The sequence below is a fragment of the Lynx canadensis genome, chromosome E2 (genome assembly GCF_007474595.2).
Source record: "Lynx canadensis isolate LIC74 chromosome E2, mLynCan4.pri.v2, whole genome shotgun sequence".
NCBI lineage: Eukaryota > Metazoa > Chordata > Mammalia > Carnivora > Felidae > Lynx > Lynx canadensis.
Window position 1 is genome coordinate 54,931,479 of NC_044317.1, and position 22,170 is coordinate 54,953,648.

The following is a 22,170-nucleotide window of genomic DNA, read 5'->3' on the forward strand; positions in this document are numbered from 1 at the left end:
TTAGGAACTAACGGGAATTATGTATGTTCTTTTACCCCAGAGGCTTAAGCAAGTCCCAAGCCAACCCAACCCATAAAGCTGTTTGTTATTCATCTATCCCTCCATTTCGTTAGCAAACCCTTTCCTGGGCCCCTGCTATGAGCCACACCCTATGCTGGGTGATAGTGAGGACACAGAGATGACTCAGGCCTAGATGGTGCCCTCAGTGAATTCCCAGAGCCAGACCCAGACACCGAGGATCACAACATGACAGGATCAGAGCCAGGAAAAGGAGACAGCAGGGTGGTGCAGTTACTGTCCTGTCCAGACTATAGGGCATCTGGGGTAAATGTAGAGGGACAGTAATTCTGGATACCAAATCAAGGTGTAGGGCCTGACAGAATGTCCTTTTTCTCCCATGTGAATTCGTGTGCATGACAGGAGCCAAATACTAATCCCAAGTAAGCTGCACATTTTTGCAGAAGCAGCTCACCTCCAAAGGAGAGGCATGGACCGTGGAGCCACAGAGACCAGGGTTCAAGTCCTGCCATTGCCATTCACTTTGGAGGTTGGCTAACTCCCCGTTCAGAACTTCAGTTCCCTCATCCTTACACAGAGATAAAACAATTCCAATAGCAAGACTGCTCTGAGGGGCGCCTGGGCGGCTCAGCTGGTTGAGCGTCCAACTCTTGGTTTCAGCTTAGGTCACGATGAGGTCAATCCCCACATAGGGCTCTGTGCTGACAGCCTGGAGCCTGCTTGGGATTTTCTCTCTCCTGCTCTCTGCCCCTCCTCCCCCCGCCTCCCACGCTCTCTCTCTAAATCAAAAATATTTAGGGGCGCCTGGGTGGTGTCAAATTGGTTTTCAAACATCGCTATGTTTTAAAGTGGCTTATTGGGGCGCCTGGGTGGCGCAGTCGGTTAAGCGTCCGACTTCAGCCGGGTCACGATCTCGCGGTCCGTGAGTTCGAGCCCTGCGTCAGGCTCTGGGCTGATGGCTCAGAGCCTGGAGCCTGTTTCCGATTCTGTGTCTCCCTCTCTCTCTACCCCTCCCCCATTCATGCTCTGTCTCTGTCTCAAAAATAAATAAACATTTAAAAAAATTAAAAAAATATTTAAAAATATTAAATAAAATATTAATTTTAAATTTAAAATATTAATAAATTTAATTTTAATTATATTTAAATTTAAATAAAATTTAAATCTAAAATATTAATATTAAATAAAATAAATAAAATAATTTAAAAAATATTTAAAAAATAGTAAGATTGCTGTGATGACTGGATGATCTGATTTATAACAAATACCCAGCCCAGGTCCCACCCCAAACTAGACACTCAACAAAGGGTATGTGTTGTCATTACCATTATTCCCATCGTTAGTAATTAAAAACAAAATTTAAAAGACTTTGAAGTCAGTATCCAATATCTGAGTTCAGAGGCTTAAGAGCATCGGAAGAAATCAGTAAAAAATAAAAATAAAAATAAAAAACAAATGGGGCTCCTGGGTGGCTCAGTCCGTTAGGCATCCAACTCTTGATTTCGGTTTGGGTCATGGTATCAGGGTTCCTGAGCTTCGCACGGAATCCGGCAATGTGCCAATGGTGTGGAGCCTGCTTGGGATTCTCTCTCTCTGCTCCTCCCCAGTTCCTGTGCGTGCGCGCTCTCTCTCTCTCTCAAAATAATTAAACATTTTTTAAAAGAAGTAATTTGCATATGTATAAGCATTAGTTTCTGTATGCAAGAAAACAAATCTCCCAATTGCCTGAGTTAAGTATGGATAATGTATGCAATGGAATACTATATAGCCCCTAAAATGGAGGAGTTGGGTCTATAAGCATGGATAGGGGAGGCTCTTCAAGACGCAGTGTTAAAAAAGCAAAGCGTAGGACAATGTGATCCCAGCTGGGGACAAAAAAAAGAGAAAGGGGTGGCATAATATATGTGCATAGATATATAGAATTCGGCTGAAAAGATACACAAGAAATTGGTAAGCCTAAGCTATCTCCAGCAAGTACTGGGTGTCTGGGGGGCAGGGTGGAAGGCAAACGCATTTTTCACTGTTGGAGCCCTAGAATCACATACCCACCGCTGCCTGAATGTGTTCCCTAAATGTCCCCTGACCCAAACGCCCACAAAGTTCCAAGCTGCGCATAGCACCTATCCTCCCCAGTTCCCTCTTCCTCCTGGTTCCCATTTGGGAACAACTTCTGTCCCCTCAGTTCCTGGGCCAGACTCCTGGTGGCTGTATCTTCACGTCTTCCCCTCCCCATCACGCCCACAGTCGGTCAGTGCCCAGTCCCTCCTGCCGGCACACATTCTCTGCCCCACCCTCTCCTTTCTGTCCGCAGGGTCCCAGCCCCAGCCCGGGCATCCGCCCCCTCCACCCATCCCCCACAGGGCCCCAGAGGGGTCTCTCTGACGTCCAGACCTGACTACCACCCTCCACGGCTCCCGGTCACCCCCAGGAGAAAGTTCCCAGCCTGGCCTTCAAAACGCTCTCGAGCCTGGCCCCGCCCACCGCCTCAGCCGCATCTTCGGAGCTCCTCGGCTCCTGTCCTCTAAGGCTCCAGGCGGACTTGACTGCTTTGCGGTCCTCCCGGAATCGCCCCCGGTTCCCTGCCTTAGAGCCTCCGCCAGGAACGTCCTTGCTGCGGCCAGCCCCCCTCTCGGCCATCCAGATCTAACTTCTCCCGGTTCTCGGAGGTCCCTTCGGCTGTCTCCAGCCGAAAGGGCTCCTTCCTCCCCTGGGCTCGCACAGCCGCTGGCCTCTGGCTCTGTCATACCCCGATCGCCCTGCATTGGAACTGTCTGCGTCTGGGGCTGTCTCCTCCATCAGACTGTGAGCTCCGTCTGCAAGGGCAGCTATGGGTCTGATTCACCTTTGGGGCCCCAGCGCGGGGGGCGGGGGGTGGCGAAGCGGAGGGAGGGGAAGGAGGCTGGGAGGGCAGGAAGGGGGGAGAGCGAGGAGGGGAGCAGACCCCGCTGGGAAGGGGGGGGGGAGGAAGAGGAGAGACACAGAGACGGAGAGACCGGGAGAATGCACCGCGCAGGAGGCGGCGACCGCGGCGACAAGGCGAGGGCGCAGAGGTGGAGGGCGCGGGAGAAAGCGGAGAGGGGAGAGCCGGGCCGGCCGCAGGAGGCGGAGGGAGGGAGAAGTGGAGCGCGGCGCCCCGCCGCCCCGGCCCCTTTTGTCCCTTCCCTCCGCCCTGCGTCACGCTCCCGGCCGGCCTCCCCGCGCGCTCCCTCCCCCGCCCGCGCCTCCTCCCCGGGGCTGGATGGAATTTTTTCCCCTGGACCGGGGCCAGCTCCGGGGCCGGGGGAGGCAGGCCGGGCCCGGCCGGCGGCGGGGAGGGGCCGGGGCGGGGGCGCCCGGGGAGGGGGCCGGCCCGCGGGGTCCCGGGCGGAGACGCGGACCGGAGGGAGTCGGGAGGAGGGAAGGAGGATGGCGGGGCCGCCGGGAGGAAGGGGAGAGGCCGTCGGGCGGCGGAGGCGGGCAGAGGATGGAGAGCGGGCGGCGGCGGCGGCGGCGGCGGGCCCGGCGCGGCGCGGCCTGGGGGCTGGCCGGGGAGCCCCTGCCCTCCGACGCGGGAGCGGCGGAGCCGTGAGTCTGCGGAAAGCGGGCGGGGGGTGGGGCGGCGGGGGGCGGGGGTAGGGCGCTGGGGCCCGGACCCGGGGTCCCAGGGGGAGGAGGCCGCGGCGGCCTGGGTTTCTGGGTTCTTGGAGGAGGAGGGGGCTGGGGACCCAGACTCCTGAATCCTCGGAGGAGGGGGCTGGGGGCCTGGATTCCGGGGTCCGTTGGAGGAGAGGGCGGGGAACGCCTCCCGGATTCCAGAGGAGGAGGGAGCTGGGGCCGGGGTAGCTGGACGCGGAGGCTGGAGGACACTGGGGGCAAGATGCCCGCCCGAGCCCTCAGGGGAGGTGGAGGAAGAGAGGTTGGCTTTGGAGGTGCCTCTGGCAGCGGAAGGGTTAACGTCTGGCTGGAGGGGAGGGGGAGGGGCAGGGAAGGGGCTGCGGGGCTTTGAGGGGTCAAGGGTGAGCCGTGCGAGGTGGGGGCGGAGGAGGGGGGGGGAGGTTGTCTGGGCTGCCAGACAGGCCAGGGTCAGCGGCGGGGGCAGGGGATGTCTGGCGGAGGAGAGGCCCAGCATCCAGGCTCCCTTGGGGACCTGGGATTCCAGGCCTCAGCCCCCTCCTCCTTCAGACCTGGGAGTCCGCAACCCAGCCCCCTCCCCCAGAATCCGAACCCTTAGCCCTCTTTACCCCAGGACCCGAGAGAGACTGGGCCTCGGGCCTCTTTTTCCCTCAGACCTGGGAGTCCACAGCCCAGCCCCCACCCTTCACAAAACGGCGGAGTCCGGGCCCCTTGCCCCTTCCTCCCCCGAACCCAGGCGTCCCCACCTCCTCTTTAAGCCCCAGCTGGATCCCAGCCCTCTGGGGGTTAAGGGGGCGGGGCCAGCCGGTTGCCATGGTGCCAGACTGTTTGGGTCTGCTCTCTGACCCTTGGGGGCTCCCCAGGGTCTGCAGAGAGGGGGAGGGGGACCCAGACCTGAGGGAAGTCCAGCGCCAACCCCCTCCCCAAATCGGGCCTATGGGCCCAGGGAGTTCGTGTCTCCATCAGCGCCGTGTCCGGTGACCTTGAACAAGTCCTGACGGTTTTCTCTGCGTCTCAGTTTCCCCAAGGAGAAATTTTGGGGGGGATTGGGGAGATGCTCGGGTCCTGCAAATCTTTAAGATTCTCAGCTCCCCTCTCACCCCCTCCTCAGGCCCCAGGCAGCCCCGGGGCATGCTGGGAACCCGGCCTGGGCTCTGGGCCAGGTTGTGGGGGGGCGGGGGCAGCCTCCTCCCTTCCCCTTCCTCCCCACCTTGGCCTGACTCTCGCCCCCGCCTGAGGGTCTGGGAGGTTGGGAAGGAGGGAAGGGGGATGAGAGCCGGACCGACTCTGGCCCCCCATCTCCTCCTTTCCTCCTCCGCCCCCTTCCCGCCTCTCCTCCCCCTCCTCAGCAGGTCGCTACCCCAGCCCTGGGCCCCTTCTCCAACCACCCCCACCCCACCCCCAGCTCCAGACCTGGCTCTGAGCTGTGAGGGGGAGGGAGAGAGGGAAGGAGAAAGACAGAGAGAGAGAGAGAGAGAGAGAGAGAGAGGCGAAGAGAGAGGCAGAGAGGGGGCGAAGGAGAAGGGAGGGAGAAAGAAGGGGGTGGGAAGGAAGGGAGGAAAGAGACAGAGGGAGACAGAGATGGAGAGAAAGGGAGAGGAGAAGGGAGACGGCCAGAGACAGAGACATTGAGGAAGAAAGAGACTGAGAGCATGAGAGACAAAGAGAGAGGGAGGGAGGAGGACAAGGGAGGAAGAAAGACAGAAGGGAAAGAAAAAGAATAAGGAAGGAGAAAAGAGGGAGAGGCCATCTGCGAGGGAGAGTGCCGGAACCAAGGAGGGGAGAAACAGACTGAGCGAGGCCGAGAGAGAAGGCCGAGAGCGGGGAATGAGCAATGCGGAGCCGGGAGAAACAGACGCAGAAGGAGGTAGATACGACCAGGTAAGCTGGGAGCTGACACGGACACCAGGCGCAGCAGGAACAGACAGCAGGAGGAGACAGCCAGAAAGATGGAGCTAGAGCGAGGGACAGACAGAACTGGACGGAGGGACCGACCTGCTGCCTGCAGGTGCACAGACGGGCTAAAGGTTAGCCCTCGGGTGGGGAGGCCGGGTGCCCGCCCCGGAGCCTCCCAGGCCCGGCCCCTCCCACTTGCTCTGGCCCAGCCTCTCCCCCTCGTGGGGCAGTGCGGCGGCAGCGGCGGCCTTCTCACCTGCCCAATGGGGGGGAGCCGACAGCACCTTACTAGGCCTGGGGCAGTGTTAGCGCTCAGGGATCACAGCTGTCATCATTATAAACGATGGGAGGCCAAAAGAAGAAATGAGAGAGGGGAAAAACATCCAGAGATGTTCGAAGGTTTCATATCCCCGCCTCCGCCCTAGTCCTGGATTCCAGAATCTGACAGGTAGGTAGGGAGCTGCTTGCCCAAGGGGCCCAACTCCAAAACAGGTGAGGCTCCCTCTGACTCTGCATCCGGGAAGCCAGGCCATGCCTTCCCCAGGGAGGCAGGCCTGGCTGGACTCCCGGGTCTGAGGGAGGAGGTGGCTGGGGGGGGCCTGGATTCCAGGGCCCTTTGAGGAGGAAGGGACTAGGGGCCTGAACTCCTGGGTCCCTGCTGAGGAAGGGGCCAAGGGACTGATTCCTGGGTTCCTGGGGGAGGAGGGGGCCGGGGGCCCGGATTCCTGGGTCCTGGCACCCACCCGTAGAACCGACCTTGCGGGGCCTTCGCCGCACACAAGCTCGAGTCTGTGGGTCCGTGTCGGGGGCTCACCATCGCGGCTGGGGTCTTCCCGGCCCTCCCCGCCCTCCCTGGTCCTCCTGGCCCCCATCTGTCCGTCCATCCGTCTGTCTGTCCACCTGCCGCGCCCCCCGGGCTGAGGTAGGAGGTTGTATAGTTGAGGAGGACACCCACGGAGATCACTATACGGCCTCCTAGCTTTCCCCAGGCTGCGCCCTGCACGGGACGCCCGGCGGGGACCCCAGCCCCGGACCGCTGCCCCATGCCGGGGGGACCCTGGGTGGAGGAGCTGGGCTGTCTCTCCATCTCCACTGTGTCTCTGGAGTCTTCTGTGTGTCTGCACAGCGGCCTCTCAGACTCTGTCTTCATCTCTCTCTTACTGTGTTTTCTGGCATCCCTCCGTGTCTCAGCTCCTGTCTCTCGGGATCTCACAGTATCTCTGTGCCATCTCCACTCTGACCCCACACCCCCACCCCACGCCAGCGCCTGTCAGGCCACCCCACGCCACACTGCCGGCCTCTGGGTCCCTGAGACCCTTTAACCTGTGAGGACATCCAGGGTCACAGGTGAGGTTCTTGGGAGCCTGGCGTCCGGACCAACCACAAGCCTGGGGATTGCCCACCTGACCCCTGACCGCTCACACCCTTTCTCCTGGAAAACCCAGAGCTTGACGTTTGGCCAGCCACAGAAATCCGACCTCTGACCCTAGACCACGTGCCCCTCCCCCCCACCATGGTGACCTCACAAAGGTCACCAGCTTCTGCCCGGGCCTAGACCCTCCGCTATGGCCCTGCTGGCCCAAGACAGCGCTGTCCCGTGTGCCCTGGCGGCCCTCACGGTCTTCAGGGCCCCCGCCTGGGCCTGTCTGATCTGCTTCACATCCTATAAGGAACGCACCCGCATCTGCCAGATCTTTGCTGGTATACAGGGCCCCGAGCTGGAGAAGTGTCAGGAGGCATTCAGCAGCGCCTTTGCGGACCTCGCCGACATTGAAATCAGTGAGGAGACCTGCCACTCTCCTCCGGGGTCCTGGGGGGTATGTGCAGGGAGGGCCCCGAGTGCCTTGAGAACCACTGGGATTCACACAGAGAGGGGATGGTGGGGGCAGACTTAGAGCAGGATGGAGAGTGAGGGACAGACTCGGGGGAGGACAGACATTTGGGGGGACAGACTCAGAAGGGGATAGTATAGACATGGAGGACAGACTCAGGAGAGGATAGAGATGGGGGGATAGACGGGGGGGAACAGAGATGGGGGACAGACTCAGAGAGGAGGAGAATAGAGGTGTAGGGGGACAGACTCAAGGGAGGAGAGAGATGGGGGGATAGACTCAGAGATAGGGGACAGACTCAGAGCGGGCAGGATAGCAGTGGGGGGGGGGGTGGACAGAGACTCGGAGACAGAAGGTATCTTAGAGAGACAGAGAATCTCTACACTTCGGACGTGGTGTTGAGGGGACTGCTTTTCCCAGCCTCTGCCCTCCGCCCTTACTCCCAGACTACGATGACAGAAGCCATCTGCATGACGCCTTCACCCAGATGACCCACTCTCTCCAGGAGATAGCTGCCGCCCAGGGTGAGTGGGGTGGGGATGGTCTGGCGGATGTGGGTTGGAAGCCCCCAAGAGGTAGATGTGTGTGTGCGGGGCGGGGCGCGGGGGGCAAATGTGGCAGATCCTGAGGCGGTGCCATAGGCTGAGTGAGCTTGATTATCTGTCGGGAAGAAGGGACGGCCGGATGCTGGCAGGGAGGTCAAAGAACAGCGCAGAAATGACCTCGAGTCTGAAGCCCAGTCGGGAGCAGGCAGACATGAGTTCCGAGCCACCTGGCTGTGTGGCTCCCCCTCTTCCTGGCTGTGAGGTTCTGGATGTGTTGCTGCCTCCCTCAGGGTCTCAGCTCACCCACCTGTAAGATGGGACAATTGCTTTGCTTCCCTGACGGCCGTGCAGCGTGGTGAGCGGAAGAAGCCTCCCGACCAGACAGACCTTGAGGGTGGGAGGGAGGAGGGAGGCCTGAGCGCTGTTTGCAGCATGAACTGGCCAGCTGGGGGTCCAGGGCTCAGGGTTTATTTCTACATCTGCAGTTAGGCCTTTTGTTTTCTGCTCTTGCCCACCAAGCTTTCTGACAACGACCCTGAAAGATGGGGAGGTTCCCGTCCACCCAGGGGGTGTCTGGGGAGGGGGTGAGCGTGGAGAAGACTTCAGCTACAGACCCCCAAACCCCAAAGAGGGGCCTGGGCAACTCAGAGCTGGGGTGGGGGGAGGGGCTCGGGACTCCAGAAAACACCTTTTCTCCCCACGTAGACCACCTCCTCACAGAAGTTTCTGAAAAGAGCAGGAACGAGTCCCGTTCTGCACGTAAAAGATCTCCCCCTAGAGCCGGGTGTGGGACAGACTGGAGTGGGGAGACAGTGGAGGCTGGGAGGCCTGAGCCGGGGAAGGGCTGTGACGGTGCGGGAGAGGACACGGGCGCAGATGAGAGTCCAGAGCAAGAGGGACAGGGGGTGGGTCTGATGGGCTGTTCGGGGAGTTGCAGGATAACGGACGGCACCCGGGGTCCCCATGCGAGGGTGGGGGCTGGGTCATCCCTGGAGACGGGGAGTCCGGGCAAAAGAGCAGGAGTGGGAGTAGGTGGTGAGCTGGGCTAGGATGTAGTGACCGTGAGGGACGCAGGAGACACCCAGAAGGCAGCTAGACACATGCGTCCAGGGTTTAGCTGCAAGGTCAGGGAGACTGGAGACTGTCCTGAAGGAGCAGGGCTATGAGTGGGGAAAGGGCAGGCTCAGCTCTGGGCGTAGCAAGATCCTCTGGGGTTGTGTGGGGGACAGACCGGAGGCCGGGAGAAGCTGGTGCAACATAAGCGACAAGTTTCTACTGAATGTGCCGGAAACAACACTGAGGACATAGCTGTGACCAGAACTCCAAACCACTAGCCCTCAGGTTGCTTGTATTGGGGGCGGTGGGAGGCACAGACAATAAATGTAATCAGTGAAATACTATAGTGTGTCAGTTGGTAATCCAGGATATGGAGGGGAACAGAGGACAGAAAGGGAACAGGGTGCCCCATGAGATGATTATTAAAAAAAAAAGTTAATGTTTTTATTTATTTTGGAGGGAGAGAGAGACAGAGCACGACCAGGGGAGGGGCAGAGAGAGGGGGAGACACAGAGTCTGAAGCAGGCTCCAGGCTCCGAGCTGTCAGCACAGAGCCCGACACAGGGCTCGAACTCACGAACCGCGAGATCATGATCTGAACCAAAGTCGGATACCCAACCGACTGAGCCCCCCCGGCGCCCCGTGGGGTGATTATGTCACATAGGTTGGTCAGGGGAGTTGCAAATTAGAAGATGCGGCTGAGCAAAGATGTGCGTGAGGTGACAGAGCCATGCAGATAATCTGGGGGAAGAGCCAGCACAAGGGGCTGGAGCGGAGGGAAAAAGCGAGAGAAGAAATCAGAGGCTTCGAAGAACCACACCCTGTAGGACCTCGTAGGCCAGTGGTTGTCAAGCTCCCGTGGATGTCAGAATCACCCGGGAGCCGGTTAAAATGCAGACACCTGGGCCCCACCCTCCATTTCGGACCAGTAGGTCTGAGGCAGGGCCAGGAAGCGCACATTTCCAACAAGTTCCCAGGTGATGCTCCAGGAACACACTTTGAGAACCGTTCTTGTGGGCCCTTGAACTGACTTCAGCTTTTGCTCTCGAGGCGGGAGCCACACTGGAGGATTTCAGGGAGAAAGAAAGAGACGACATCTGACTGAGGCCATGCAGGCCAAGGGCAAAAGCAGGGCAACCACTGAGAAGGTCAGCGGTGTTTGGACCAGCTGTAGTGGGCCAGGTGGGCCAAGACGAGGGTTGGGCCTGAGCATGGAAGATTAGGAAGGTCAAGGATGTGACCGTGCCAAACGTGCCCTATACATGGGAGGGGCCGTGTCTGCGGTTACACACGTTAATTATCCTCCTCAAGGACATCTCCATACCGGCCCTGTGAGGTGGGGTTTTGTGGCCCCATTTTCAATGTTTGTTTATTTTTGGGACAGAGAGAGACAGAGCATGAACGGGGGAGGGGCAGAGAGAGAGGGAGACACAGAATCGGAAACAGGCTCCAGGCTCTGAGCCATCAGCCCAGAGCCCGACGCGGGGCTCGAACTCTCGGACCGCGAGATCGTGACCTGGCTGAAGTCGGACGCTTAACCGACTGCGCCACCCAGGCGCCCCTTTGTGGCCCCATTTTCTAGATGGGGAAGCTGGGGCCCAGCTGGACTTTCTGTCCTGGACGGACCCAGGAGATGCTGGATTGGGTGTGTGCAGGGTGAGGGGGATGGGAAGGGCAGCTCCAGGTCTCCGGGACGGAGGACCCAAGAGATGGACACGCTGACTCCGAGAGGCTCTCCGTGGTGGCAGGTGATCCTGTTTGCGTATAAAAACCAGGGAGTGGACGGCATGGTGTAGAGAAGGGAGGTATGCCACAGGTCATGGAGCTCAACCACCTGGGTTGAAGTCTAGCTGTGTGACCTCGGGCCACCTTCCTAACTTCTCTGTGCCTCAGTTTCCCCATCTCAAACCTGGAGGTGGTCGATACGAGCAGCTGACCCGTCCGTAACACTCACCGTGTGCCATCCGAAGCGCTTACAGACATTCTGTCACGCGGCCATTAAACGGCACATCGTTTGGCATGGGGACGCCCTTTATATTGTATGGCATTAAATCTCGCCCCCGCCCTCCACCCCAGCCCTAAGAGGCAGGCGCTGATATTGTCCCCGTCTTGCAAACTGGGGATCAGGAAAGTTAAATATTTGGCCAAGGTCACGTAAGGAAGAGGGCTGGAAATGGATGTCTCAGCTGTGACATTTCTAATTTCCAAAGCCATCTCCACCAATCGCCAATCCACCATGCAGCCGTTACTTTGGGAAAAGCCACAAAACCTTACAGTTTGGAGGCCCTTGCAAGGGTCAAAACTCCCAACACCCATAACGGATGAGCCGGGACTCAAACCCGGATGGTCTGAAACAGTTGAAGTTCCTACAGATACGCACTTTTTTTTTACATGCACCTCTTTTGGGGAGACTTTACAACATCTACCCACGCCCCCTTGTGGCTCACTTGAGACAACCTCCACCCCTCTGCCTCTGGACATTTCACTCTATCCCTGTTTTATTCCCATGATTTACTCGATCGATACAGCACGCACACATACCCTGGGCATGGCTCACTTGGTATATCCCACACTCATCCTCCCTGTGAGTCACTTGGTTTGGCCCAAAGATATTCCTTGGATGACGACTCTAACATCCTGGCCTCTCATTTGAGCACCCCACTCTGACCACATCCTCCTGATCATCCTGCCGTCTCCAGACCACACATCTGCCCTGTGACCAAGGAGAGATACCTAAGTCCTTGACCCCTCATTCTGAACCCACTTCCTGGCTTCAGTGCCCCCTCTCTCCAATTTATACCCAAAGATCACCACATCAGCCACACTTGCCAATATCTTCCATTTTTATATGGTCTTAAATCACAGAGGAACAGGGCCCCTGGGTGGCTGGGTTGGTTAAGCGTCTGACTCTTGACTTCAGCTGAGGTCTCGATCTCAGGATTGTGAGTTCAAGCCCCGCGCTGGGCTCTGCGCTGGGCATGAAGCCTACTTAAAAAAAAAAAAAAAGTCAAGAGGAATGTGCAACGGCTTAAGCAAGCTAGAAGTTTATTTCTCCCGTGTAAAAGAAGTCTTGAGGTAGGCACTTCAGTACGGCAGCATCATTTCATCTTCTTGGGGACCCAAATCCCTTCCGGCTGCCTGCTTTACCATCCTAGGGTGGAGCCCTTATCTTCGTGGTTCTACATGACTGCTAGAGCTCCGGCCATCCATCCAAACTTCAGGCAGCAAAATGGAGAAAAGGGAAGGATTGATAAAATGTGCTATGTCTCTTTTAAGACTATGTCCTATGAACTTGGTTATATGACCACAACTGGGTCACATGACTGCAGCTACAAGCTGCAAGGGCTGTTGAGAAATCTAGCCTTTTAGCTGGGTGGTTGGCGGGGCCGGGGGTGCTTTCCCAGCTGAAATGCAGTGTGATGTTACTAAAGAGATATTTGGAGGCAACTAGCAATCCCTGTGTGTTAGCTTGCTGGGGTTGCTATAACAAAGTGCCGTAAACTGAGTTGCTTAAACAACCGAAAGGTATTTGTTCACAATTCTGGAGGCTAGAAGTCCAAGATCAAGGCATCAGGGTGAGCAGGGCTGGGTCCTTCTGAGGCCTCTCTCTTTGGCTTGTAGATGACCATCTTCTCTTTTGCTGTGTCTTCACACGCTCTTCCCTTTGTGTGTCTGTGTCTAGCTTTCCTCCTCTTACAATGCCATCAGTCATGCTGGATCAGGGTCCACCCTGATGACATAATTTTAACTTAATGACCTCTTCAAGGCTGTACCTCCAAGTACAGTCACAGTCCGAGGTACTCGGGGTTAGGACTTCCGCATACGAATTTGGGAAGACTGCATACAATTCAGTCCATAACACCTGCCACATTTCTGATTTCCAAAGCCATCTCCACCAATCGCCAATCCACCATCCAGCCATTCACTTTGGGAAAAGCCACAAAACCTTACAGTTGGGAGGCCCCTGCAAGGGTCAAAACTGCCAACACCCACGAGGACGGAGAAAGAAAGCGTAAAAGGGGGGTAGGAACGAACAGAGACTGGAGACCACAGAGGAGGGTCAGGTGCATGCCCTGTGTAGAGCAGGTAGCCGCCCCTAAGCTGTAGTTACTTGCCCCCTCACAAAAACACAACCTCTGTGTTGCACCTCTTCCAAATGTTTTAAAAGAAATGCCAAACGTTTTATGTGACTTTCCCAAATTTTACATGCTGGCAACTGGTTAATTTTTAAAAACAAATTCCAGTCCAAATATAACACATGCAAGAGATGGACTGGAGCCACAGGCCACCGGTTGTGGTCGCCATTCCAGCTGGATCCTGGAATTCATTCTACACATACTTACTAAGACTCAGGGCCCTCCCCTGGGTTCTGGGGATACGGCACTGAAGAACGAAGAACAATGTGTTTACGAACTTAACAGTGTACACACTTACATGATTGCTGTATATATAAATTATGTAAGGGGGCACCTGGGTGGCTCAGTCGGTTAAGTGTCCGATTTCAGCTTAGGTCATGATCTCGTGGTTTGTGATTTTGAGCCCCACATCGGGCTCTGTGCTGACAGCTCGAAGCCTGGAGCCTGCTTCAGATTCTGTGTCTCCCTCTCTGCCCCTTCCCTGCTTGTGCTCTCTATCTCAAAAATAAACATTACAATTTTTAAAATAAATTATATAAATACATATCATTCTAAACTGAGAACTCTAAATGGAATGAATGGAACACTTCGGGAGACAAAAATACGGAACTGGATTAGATCTGTGGTCAGGGAAAACCTCGAAGGAGACGACATGAGGTCGGAGATGAAGGATGGGTAGGAGTAGGGGGAAAGATGTGTTAGAAACAGAAGCCAGCATGTGCAAAGGCCCTGAGGTGCTAGAGAATATGGTTGTTTTCACACTAGGGGAAATGATAGGTGGGCACGATGGAATAGAGAGCCAGAGGAAACTAGTCAGACCATGTAGGGGTAGTAGGACTTGGTGAGGAATTCGATCTTTATCTTCCCCTTCCCCCTCAATAAGATCAACACAGGATGCAGAGGGGTTCCATTGGAGAGATAGTCCTGGGGCAGATGGAAGGACATCTGGGGATCCGTCAGGCTTCCAGGTAGACAGGGTGGGAGGAGGTGAGAAGAGGGGGTGCAGTATATACTAGACACGTAGGGACGGGGAGGGGCTGAGGAAAGGAAGGGTCTTTACTACAAGGCCCCCCCCCCTCCATTCTCCAGGCTCCTTTAACGTTGCTTTCCCTGATGCTGCCGAGAAAATGCGGAAGGTCATTATGAAGCTTAAAGGAGGTAAAAGAGGCTCCAGTTCCTTCCCTTAGGCGCGACACACACGATTAGAAAATTCCTGAGCCAGCCATCCTCTCCCTTCTGCCCAGTCCCTCTGAGCCGCTGCCCTCGGTGGGTCACTCCTGACACAGCCTCTCCCCCTGCCAGGACCACTCTGGATGTGGTCCCCGCTTCGGTGGAAGGTTTCCTCTCCAGCTAGGACCCCTTCTTGGGATGGTTCCGTCCCAGATTGGCCTGGGCCTCTCCCTGGATCTGTCGGCGCACTCTGACATTTCCTTTCCAAGTGGACCCCCTCAGTGGGGGAATTCTAGCCTAGCCAACACCTCTACTCTGAGCCCGCTAGTTAGGCCGTCCCTAAAACAATCGCCCGGGGTCTAGCCCCGCTCCCTCAGTGGAACACACTGGGGTCCGCCCAGCGCCCTTAGAAACAGCATGCCTGGGCCTAATGTTACTGGAATGCTGCAGGCCTGGCCCCGCCCCCTAGGTGGGCGGTGGCAGATCAGGCCTCGCCCCTGGATCGCCCGCGGCAGGCCTGGCTCCGCCCCCTAGGGGGGCCGCGGCAGGCCTGGCCCCGCCCCGCAGGAGGAAAGCATCTGGCCCAGTAAACATCCCCTATGGGAGCTCCAGATGGGCACTTCCAGGCCCTCCAAGGTAGTTATGTCTCCTCTCTCTCCACAGCGCAGGCCTGCGTCCCTCCCTGCGGTAAGCACCTCATTCAAAGCTCAGAATTGAGGGGGCAGGGAGGTGGTCGGGATCGAAACCTGGGTGGGCGTCGGGTCCGAAGGAGGCCAATAAGAGCCCTGGAGAAAAGTAATAAAACCAGGTATTGCTCACAAACCTCATACAAGGCGGGCCTGAAAGCAAAAACAAGCCAATAGGAGTCCTAGAGGCCGGAGAGTGTGGCGAGTCAGCCAGTGAGCGCCGGGAAGGCGGTGCCCAGGGCCTGTCTGGCCGATAGAGCCCGGAGGCTTAACAGACCTTAAGGTGGCCAAAGGGACCCTGGCTGGGGAACGCAGACGGAGCCCAGGTGCACGCTTCGGTCCCACAGGGTTCCAGGATGTCGCCCGGCGTTTCCTCTGCTACGGGTGCTACTCCAAGGCCTGCAACTTCCCGCTGGATTGCCCAGGTGAGAGGCGGGGCCTGGAAGGAGAAGAAACGGTACGAACTGGAGAAACTAGAGCTGAGCCGGGAAGGGAAGCGGCCGCACGGGGGCGGGCCCGGGTGGTGACGCGGACATGTCTTCAGTTCAGGACTTGACGGTGACTCGGGGTCAGCAGGCTAAGTTCTCCTGCACTGTGAACTTCCAACTGCCTAAGGAGGAAATCACCTATTCCTGGAAGTTCGCAGGAGGAGGTGTGAGTCGGAGCGGGGCCAACGCGAAGGGTTTAGGAGGCGGGTTATGCTTCTCTAGAGGATGCGGGGGTCAGGACTCAGGGGGGTGGGACTCGAGGGAGCTCGGTCTAGATGCACGTTTTGTGCAAGGGGACGGTCCCAGGATTTAGAAGTGGAGTCAAGGCTCAGGAGGGTGGCTTACGTGTCAGGAAGGGTTTAGGGCCGGAGAGTGAGTACGGCGCCCAGGAGGCGGGGTTATGCGTGGAGGCGGGAGGGGGGGGGTGGGGGGAAGGTCCGCTAATAAGGGATGAGGGGTGGGGCCAAGGCTCGAGAAGGCGTGGTCTAGTTCGGGGTCGGGACTCGAACGTTCTGGTTTGGCGAGACGCTTGCAGGGGGAACCTGAGCCAAATTAGGGCAGGGCTCCGCTCCTCCCACCGCTTCAGCCCGAGCGTCCTTTAGCTCCGGACGCAGGACCAGTCCTACTTCCGAGACATCCCGCGGGCCCAAGGATACCTGGCGCGGATCCGGCCGGTGCAGCCCACGCACAGCGGGACCTTCTCTTGCTCCATCCTGCACGACCAGCGCCCAGTGGCGCGGCTCTACTTTTTTCTTAACGGTGCGCGCGGGGCTGCGCGAGGGGGCGGGGCTGCGCGGGGCGCCGGGAGCGCGCCCGACCGACGTGCTCGCCCCCGCAGTGACCAGTGCGCCCCCGCGTGGGGAGATCGAGCTCCAGGTCTCCTTTCGGAAAGCGCTGCGCTGGGCGCCGAAGGAGACGGAGACGTTGGAACCATGGAGGCCAAGCCTGGGCGAGCTGCTGGCCAGGCCCGAGGCTCTGACGCCGGGCAACCAGTGCCTGCTCGCGGCCCTCGCAGCCGTAGCATCAGCCAGTGCGACCCTTATGGTGTGGTGAGTCCCCGGGACCCTGGAGTGCCAGCATCCGCTCTCCTTCCTCAGACCTGAGTGTCCGGCACCCTCGTACCCAGGAGTCCAGGCCACCATCCACCTCCTCCCTCAGACCCGGGAGTCCAGACCTCCAGCCCCTTCTCCCTCAGACCCAGGAATCTAGGCTTCCAGCCCCTCCTCCCTCAGACCCATAAGTCCAGGTCCACGGCCCCCTCCTCCCTCAGATCCAAGAGTTCAGGCCTTATCCACCTTTGGGACTCAGGCTTCCCGGACCCCAGTATCTCATCCCCAACCCTGCCCCCCAACACAAAATGCCTCCTTGTTTCCCCAGGGTATTCTTTCGATGGTACTTCAAGGGCAACTAACAAAGGTATCTTTTTCTTACTTCCTTGTCCTGTTTTCATCCCTAAAATAAAGAATGTCTTTCCGCTCTCTAGATTCTTTCCATCTTTGAAGGTGGTCAGTACCGTCGCAGGTAGCAGGAGAGGCAGCGTACCCCAGATACGTTCAGGCGGATAGGCTCCTAATGACGGGAGTATGTAGAGTTGTCACAGTGCAAGGGCCTGTGCTGAGGGCTTTAGGTGCAAGCCCAGACCCTTCCCAGGATTTCTGGCAGTCTCTCTGACATTGCAGCCTGCAGAAGACACCCTCAAATAGAGTCCTTGATGTCTCCTTGAAAGCCCGTGCCTCCCTGAGGCTTTCCTGCTAAAGGTGCCCCCGTCCACCCAGCTGCTCCCCCAGAAACCTAAGTTTAATTCCTCCTCCTCTCCGGTTTTCATGCCTGAGCCTTTTTAACTCGTAAACATCTTGTGCAGCTGCCCTCTCTCTGTGGTCCCAGTCGCCATCATCTCTTGCCTGGATCACTGCAGCAGCATCCCCACTCGCCCCCCTGCCTCGACTCGGCCTTGCCCCGCTGCAGTCCGTCTTCCACATAGCAGCCGGAGTAATATTTTAATGTATGTCAGATCAGGGGCGCCTGGGTGGCTCAGTCCGTTAAGGGTCCAGCGCTGGATTTCGGCTCAGGTCATGATCTCACAGTTCATGGGATCGAGCCCTACATCAGGCCCTGTGCTGACAGCATGGAGGCTGCTTGGGATTCTCTCTCCCTCTCTGCTCCTTTCCCCTGTTCATGCTCTCTCTCAAAATAAATAAAGTTAAAAAAATAAGTGTGTCAGATCAGGTTACTCCGGCTCAAAAGCCTTCAGTGGCTCCCTATTGCCATTGGGACAGAATCCAGTTCCTTGTCAAGGCCTCCGAGATCCCCCAGGTTCTGGCCCTTGATGATCAGGCAAGCCTTGTCCCACTCTTCCCCTTGATCTTTCTACCCTGCAGTCCGTTTGGCCTTTGCTTATTCCTTGCGTTTGTCATGATTCTTGTCACTCTCTCCAGGACCTTGTTACATGGCTAGTTAACCCAGTTAGGGTTTCCTCTGAAAAGCCTTTACACGTATTAACCTATTTAATCCCCACGACAGCTCTGTGTGCCTGGCACTGTATTTGCCTGACTCTCTTTTCTTGTCCCCCCTCTTTACTCTCTATCCCCATTGGCCATTTTTTGGTCCTTGAACATACAAAGCTCGGTCCCATGTTCAGGCCTTTGCACGTGCTGTTTTTCCTACTTGAAATGACTTTACTGTGAACCGCACGAAGCTACCTCTCTCTCAGTGCACACGTCCCAGCCCAAATGCCATCTTCTCTGACTACGCTCCCCCTCCATGGACATCCCCCTGTTTTAGCTTGTGCATAAGCACTCATCGGGACTTAATGTCAGCTTGTGTTTTTTATTTGGGTTTGTGTCCTCGCATGTGAAAGATAAGTTCCTTTTAGGCATCTACTCGTTCTTATTCACTGATGTATTCCCCTTTACTCATTCGTTTAGAGAATACTTACTGAGTACTTCCTATGTGCCGGGCATTTTTAAGAGACTGTCAAGACAGCAATGAAGAAGTCAGGACAGACAAAAGTCTGCACCCTCATGGAGTTTATGTCCTCATGTATGGTCAGACGATAAACAAAATGAAGCAAAAATGAGGCATGGATCAAGTCAGAAACAACCCGAGTGTGCCCAGCATCGGGGACGTGGCCAGATGGCAGGGCATCTGGAGCAGGACTTTAGGAAATGGCTACGCAGTGAGGTCAGAGAGGATGTGAGGGGACCAGGTCATGCAGGACCTTGGCCACTGGAAGCTCTGCGTTTTCCTCTGAGATGAACGTTATGGGCAGTTTTTGAGGCAAGGAAGGTCATGATTTGATTTGATTTGCGTGGCTACTGTGTCGATACTACACCGTAGCGGGAGGGGTAGAAGCAGAAACCACTGTTTGGTGCTGTGATAACCTGGACAGCTTTAATCCAGGAAAGAGATCAGCGTCAGGGACAAAGTGGTGACGGTGAGAGCCGTCGTTCTCCATCTGCCCTAAAGGTGGAGCAGTGGGGCTTGCTTGTGGATCGGAATGTTGGGTGTGAGGGGCAGAAAAGAGAAGGGGCAGGTGTCAACGGTCAGGGCAGCACCAACGTCCAGTAGAACCCTCTGCCATGATGGGAATGTTCTAGATGTGCACTGTCCATCATGGTGGCCGCCAGCCACCTGCGGCCACGAAACAGCTCAAATGTGGCCAGTGCAACTGAGGAGCTAAATTTATAATCTTTTGTAGCTTTGATAATTTAAATTGTCCCTCAGGGGCGCCTGGGTGGCGCAGTCGGTTAAGCGTCCGACTTCAGCCAGGTCACGATCTCGCGGTCCGTGAGTTCGAGCCCCGCGTCGGGCTCTGGGCTGACGGCTCGGAGCCTGGAGCCTGTTTCCGATTCTGTGTCTCCCTCTCTCTCTGCCCCTCCCCCGTTCATGCTCTGTCTCTCTCTGTCCCAAAAATAAATAAACGTTGAAAAAAAAAATTAAAAAAAAATAAAATAAAATAAATTGTCCGTCATCTTTGAAAACAGTAGTCACAGAGGGACGTGTCTGGGCATCCTGGGTATAGTCTGGACCAGACTCTGTTTACTTGACTAGGAGCGCCTGGAAGTCAGGCGCTGCCTCTTAATTCATTTCTGTATTTGCAAACCTGGCAAAGTGTGGAATTCAATTCATACTTGGTAAGTGGGTCTGTGACTGATTGACTTTGTCAAAGAACGAGTGAGTGAAAAGAAATCAAATAGTCCTATGTGGTAGGGGTTACTGTTGTGCACAACGCACACGGCGTGAGCAGCTCTAAGGTAGGGGTTCTGTTTCTGGATGTCGGTGCTGCTGGAGGATCAGGTTTCCTGGGGATTAAGGGGGAGGAAGGGGAGGACAGATGAGGAGCTGGGTCTGGTTTTGAGGTATCCCAAGTGGAAATGTCCTGGAGGCGGTTGGGGATACAAGTGTCGAATGTAGGGGTGAGGTCTGATCTGAACATACAAGTTGCGGAGTCCCTCCTCCAGGCAGGGAGCATGAACGAGGCATTCAGAGCCGTATCGCTGGATACACAGAGGAAACGAGTGTAGAAAGAGAAGAGAAGTGGGTAGGAGGAGGCTTCTGCAAGGTGAAGCAGTCTGAAACATTACGTGGAACCGAGAAGGAAAACGGAGAGGGAAAACAAAGCAGCTGTGGCATTCTGAAAGCCGGGCAAAGAAAGCATTTCAAGGAGAGTGACCACCTGGGTCACGTGCTGCCACATCATGAAATAGGAGGCCTGAGAATTGGCCGTTGGTTTTAGCCACATGGACAACACTGATGAACTTACCCTGAGCAATTTCTGTAGAGCAATGGGGTGGGAGGTGGGGGAACCATGTGATTGGCATGGGTTTAAAAGTCAGTGGGAGGCAACATTAGTCATCAGGGAAATGCAAATCAAAACCACAGTGAGATACCATTTCACACCCCCGGGAAGCTATAATCAAAAAGCCAGGTGATAACAAATGTTGGTGAGGATGCAGGGAAATCAGAACCCTCATACTTCGCTGGTGGGAATATAAAATGGTACAGTCACTGTGGAAACCACCTGGCCATAAATTACACGTAGGATTACCCTGTGACTCAGCAACTCCACTCCTAGAGAATTCCACCCGAGAGAAGTTAACCTGTGTGTCCACAACAGCTTGAATGTGAATGTTCGTAGCGTTATTCACAATAGCCCAAAAATGGAAACATCCCAAATGTCCATCAACTGATAAATGCATCAGCCAAATGCGATACATCCCTACAGTGGAATGTTATTAGGCCCTGAAAAGGAAAGAGCCACCGATACATGCACCAACACGGACGAACCTCAAAAGAAGTCTGTCGCAAAAGGCCCATATCGCGTGATCCCATTTGTGTGAAATATCCAGGAGAGGCGAATCTGTAAGACAGTAGATTATGGTTGCCTGGGGTGTGGAGGTGGGTCCAGAATGAGTGCGTGAGGAATGCAAGTGACTCCCAGTGGGTATGGGGTTCCTTTTTGGGGGTGATGAAAATGTTCAAAAATCAGATGACGGTAATGGCTGCACACGTCTGTTGAATTATACACTTACACGGCTGAACTTTGTGGAAACTGGAGACGAATATAAACAGCCCTCAAGGAGTTTTGGTGTTAGAAACGAGACAGTTTGGGGTGCCTGCAAATCATGATCTCAGGGTTGTGAGTTCAAGACCCACTGGGGGTAGAGATTACCTTTAAAAAAATCTTTTTAAGTTTATTGACTGATTTTGAGAGAGAGGAAGCACGAGTGGGGGAGGGGCAGAGATTGAGGAAGAGAGAATCCCAGGCAGGCTCCGCACTGCCAGCACAGAGCCTGATGTGGGGCTTGAACCTACAAACCGCGAGATCATTACCTGATCCAAAGTCGGTCGCTTAACCGACTGAGCCACCCAGGCGCCTAGGGGTGCCTAGGAGATTACTTTTTTATTTAAAAATTTTTTTTTTTTTTTTTTAAATTTTTTTTTTCAACGTTTATTTATTTTTGGGACAGAGAGAGACAGAGCATGAACGGGGGAGGGGCAGAGAGAGAGGGAGACACAGCATGGGAAACAGGCTCCAGGCTCTGAGCCATCAGCCCAGAGCCCGACGCGGGGCTCGAACTCACGGACCGCGAGATCGTGACCTGGCTGAAGTCGGACGCTTAACCGACTGCGCCACCCAGGCGCCCCTAAAAAATTTTTTTAAAAACATTTTAATTTATTTTTGAGAGACAGAGCGTGAGTGGGGGAGGGTCAGAGAGAGGGAGACACAGAATCCGAAGCAGGTTTCAAGTACTGAGCTGTCAGCACAGAGCCCGACGGGGGGCTCGAACCCACAAACCATGAGATCATGACCTGAGCCGAAGTCAGTCGCTCAACCGACTGAGCCACCCAGGCGCCCCTGAGATTACTTTTTAAAAAATGAGTAGCTCAGGAGGAAATAGGAATAGGAAGGGAGTGTTAAAAATTCGAGTGATGGCACATTTGGATGCTGGTGGGAAGGACCCCGTGGGAAGGGAAGAATTGATGACGGTGAGCGCGTGGGAGATCTTTGAGTAGACAGACCAGACGGCATGAGGTCTAGTGCTTGAAGGGGTTGGCATCGGAACACAGAGGGTTCACCTGCAGTAGTGGGGGAAGGTGGCCTGTGTGGGCACAGAGGCAGTGGGAAGACATGGGTGGGGACTGGAAGTCTTCTCGTCCAACTCTTTTCTCAGTGAATGGGAAGCAAGCCAAGGGTGAGATGCTAGGGGTTTGAGGAGAGACGGTACAAG

The 22,170-nt window shown here is 55.9% G+C and overlaps 1 protein-coding gene and 1 long non-coding RNA gene across 3 annotated transcripts; one reads left to right on the top strand and one right to left on the bottom strand.

Annotated features, from left to right (window-relative positions):
- The first annotated feature begins 6,619 nt into the window (after positions 1-6,619).
- SPACA6 (sperm acrosome associated 6) lies at positions 6,620-16,921 on the top strand. 2 transcript variants are annotated; one of them, XM_030299426.2, is made up of 9 exons: positions 6,620-7,305; positions 7,805-7,882; positions 14,185-14,253; positions 14,929-14,952; positions 15,299-15,376; positions 15,496-15,605; positions 16,042-16,198; positions 16,278-16,488; positions 16,817-16,921. In XM_030299426.2, exons 1-9 carry the CDS (start codon positions 7,092-7,094, stop codon positions 16,848-16,850), a joined length of 975 nt encoding a protein of 324 aa, XP_030155286.1. In that variant the 5' UTR covers positions 6,620-7,091; the 3' UTR covers positions 16,851-16,921. The 2 variants fall into 2 exon arrangements, 1 of the variants encoding a protein (XP_030155286.1); XR_003965328.1 differs by lacking the exons at positions 6,620-7,305; positions 7,805-7,882; positions 14,185-14,253; ... (1 more) ...; positions 16,278-16,488; positions 16,817-16,921 and having other exon boundaries at positions 15,321-15,408; positions 15,496-16,271.
- LOC116737785 lies at positions 11,988-15,304 on the bottom strand. The gene is made up of 2 exons (XR_004342952.1): positions 15,089-15,304; positions 11,988-12,174 (listed from the first exon to the last, which is right to left on the bottom strand). It is a non-coding gene; the product is annotated as an uncharacterized LOC116737785 (long non-coding RNA).
- Positions 16,922-22,170: the final 5,249 nt, after the last annotated feature.

Excerpts from the sequence above, each read along its gene's own strand:
- SPACA6 (XM_030299426.2), top strand. The coding sequence starts at position 7,092 with ATGGCCCTGCTGGCCCAAGACAGCGCTGTCCCGTGTGCCCTGGCGGCC. Across the intron at positions 14,953-15,298 it reads GGCCTGCGTCCCTCCCTGCG|GGTTCCAGGATGTCGCCCGG; the intron begins GTAAGCACCTCA and ends TCGGTCCCACAG. Across the intron at positions 15,377-15,495 it reads CTTCCCGCTGGATTGCCCAG|TTCAGGACTTGACGGTGACT; the intron begins GTGAGAGGCGGG and ends ACATGTCTTCAG.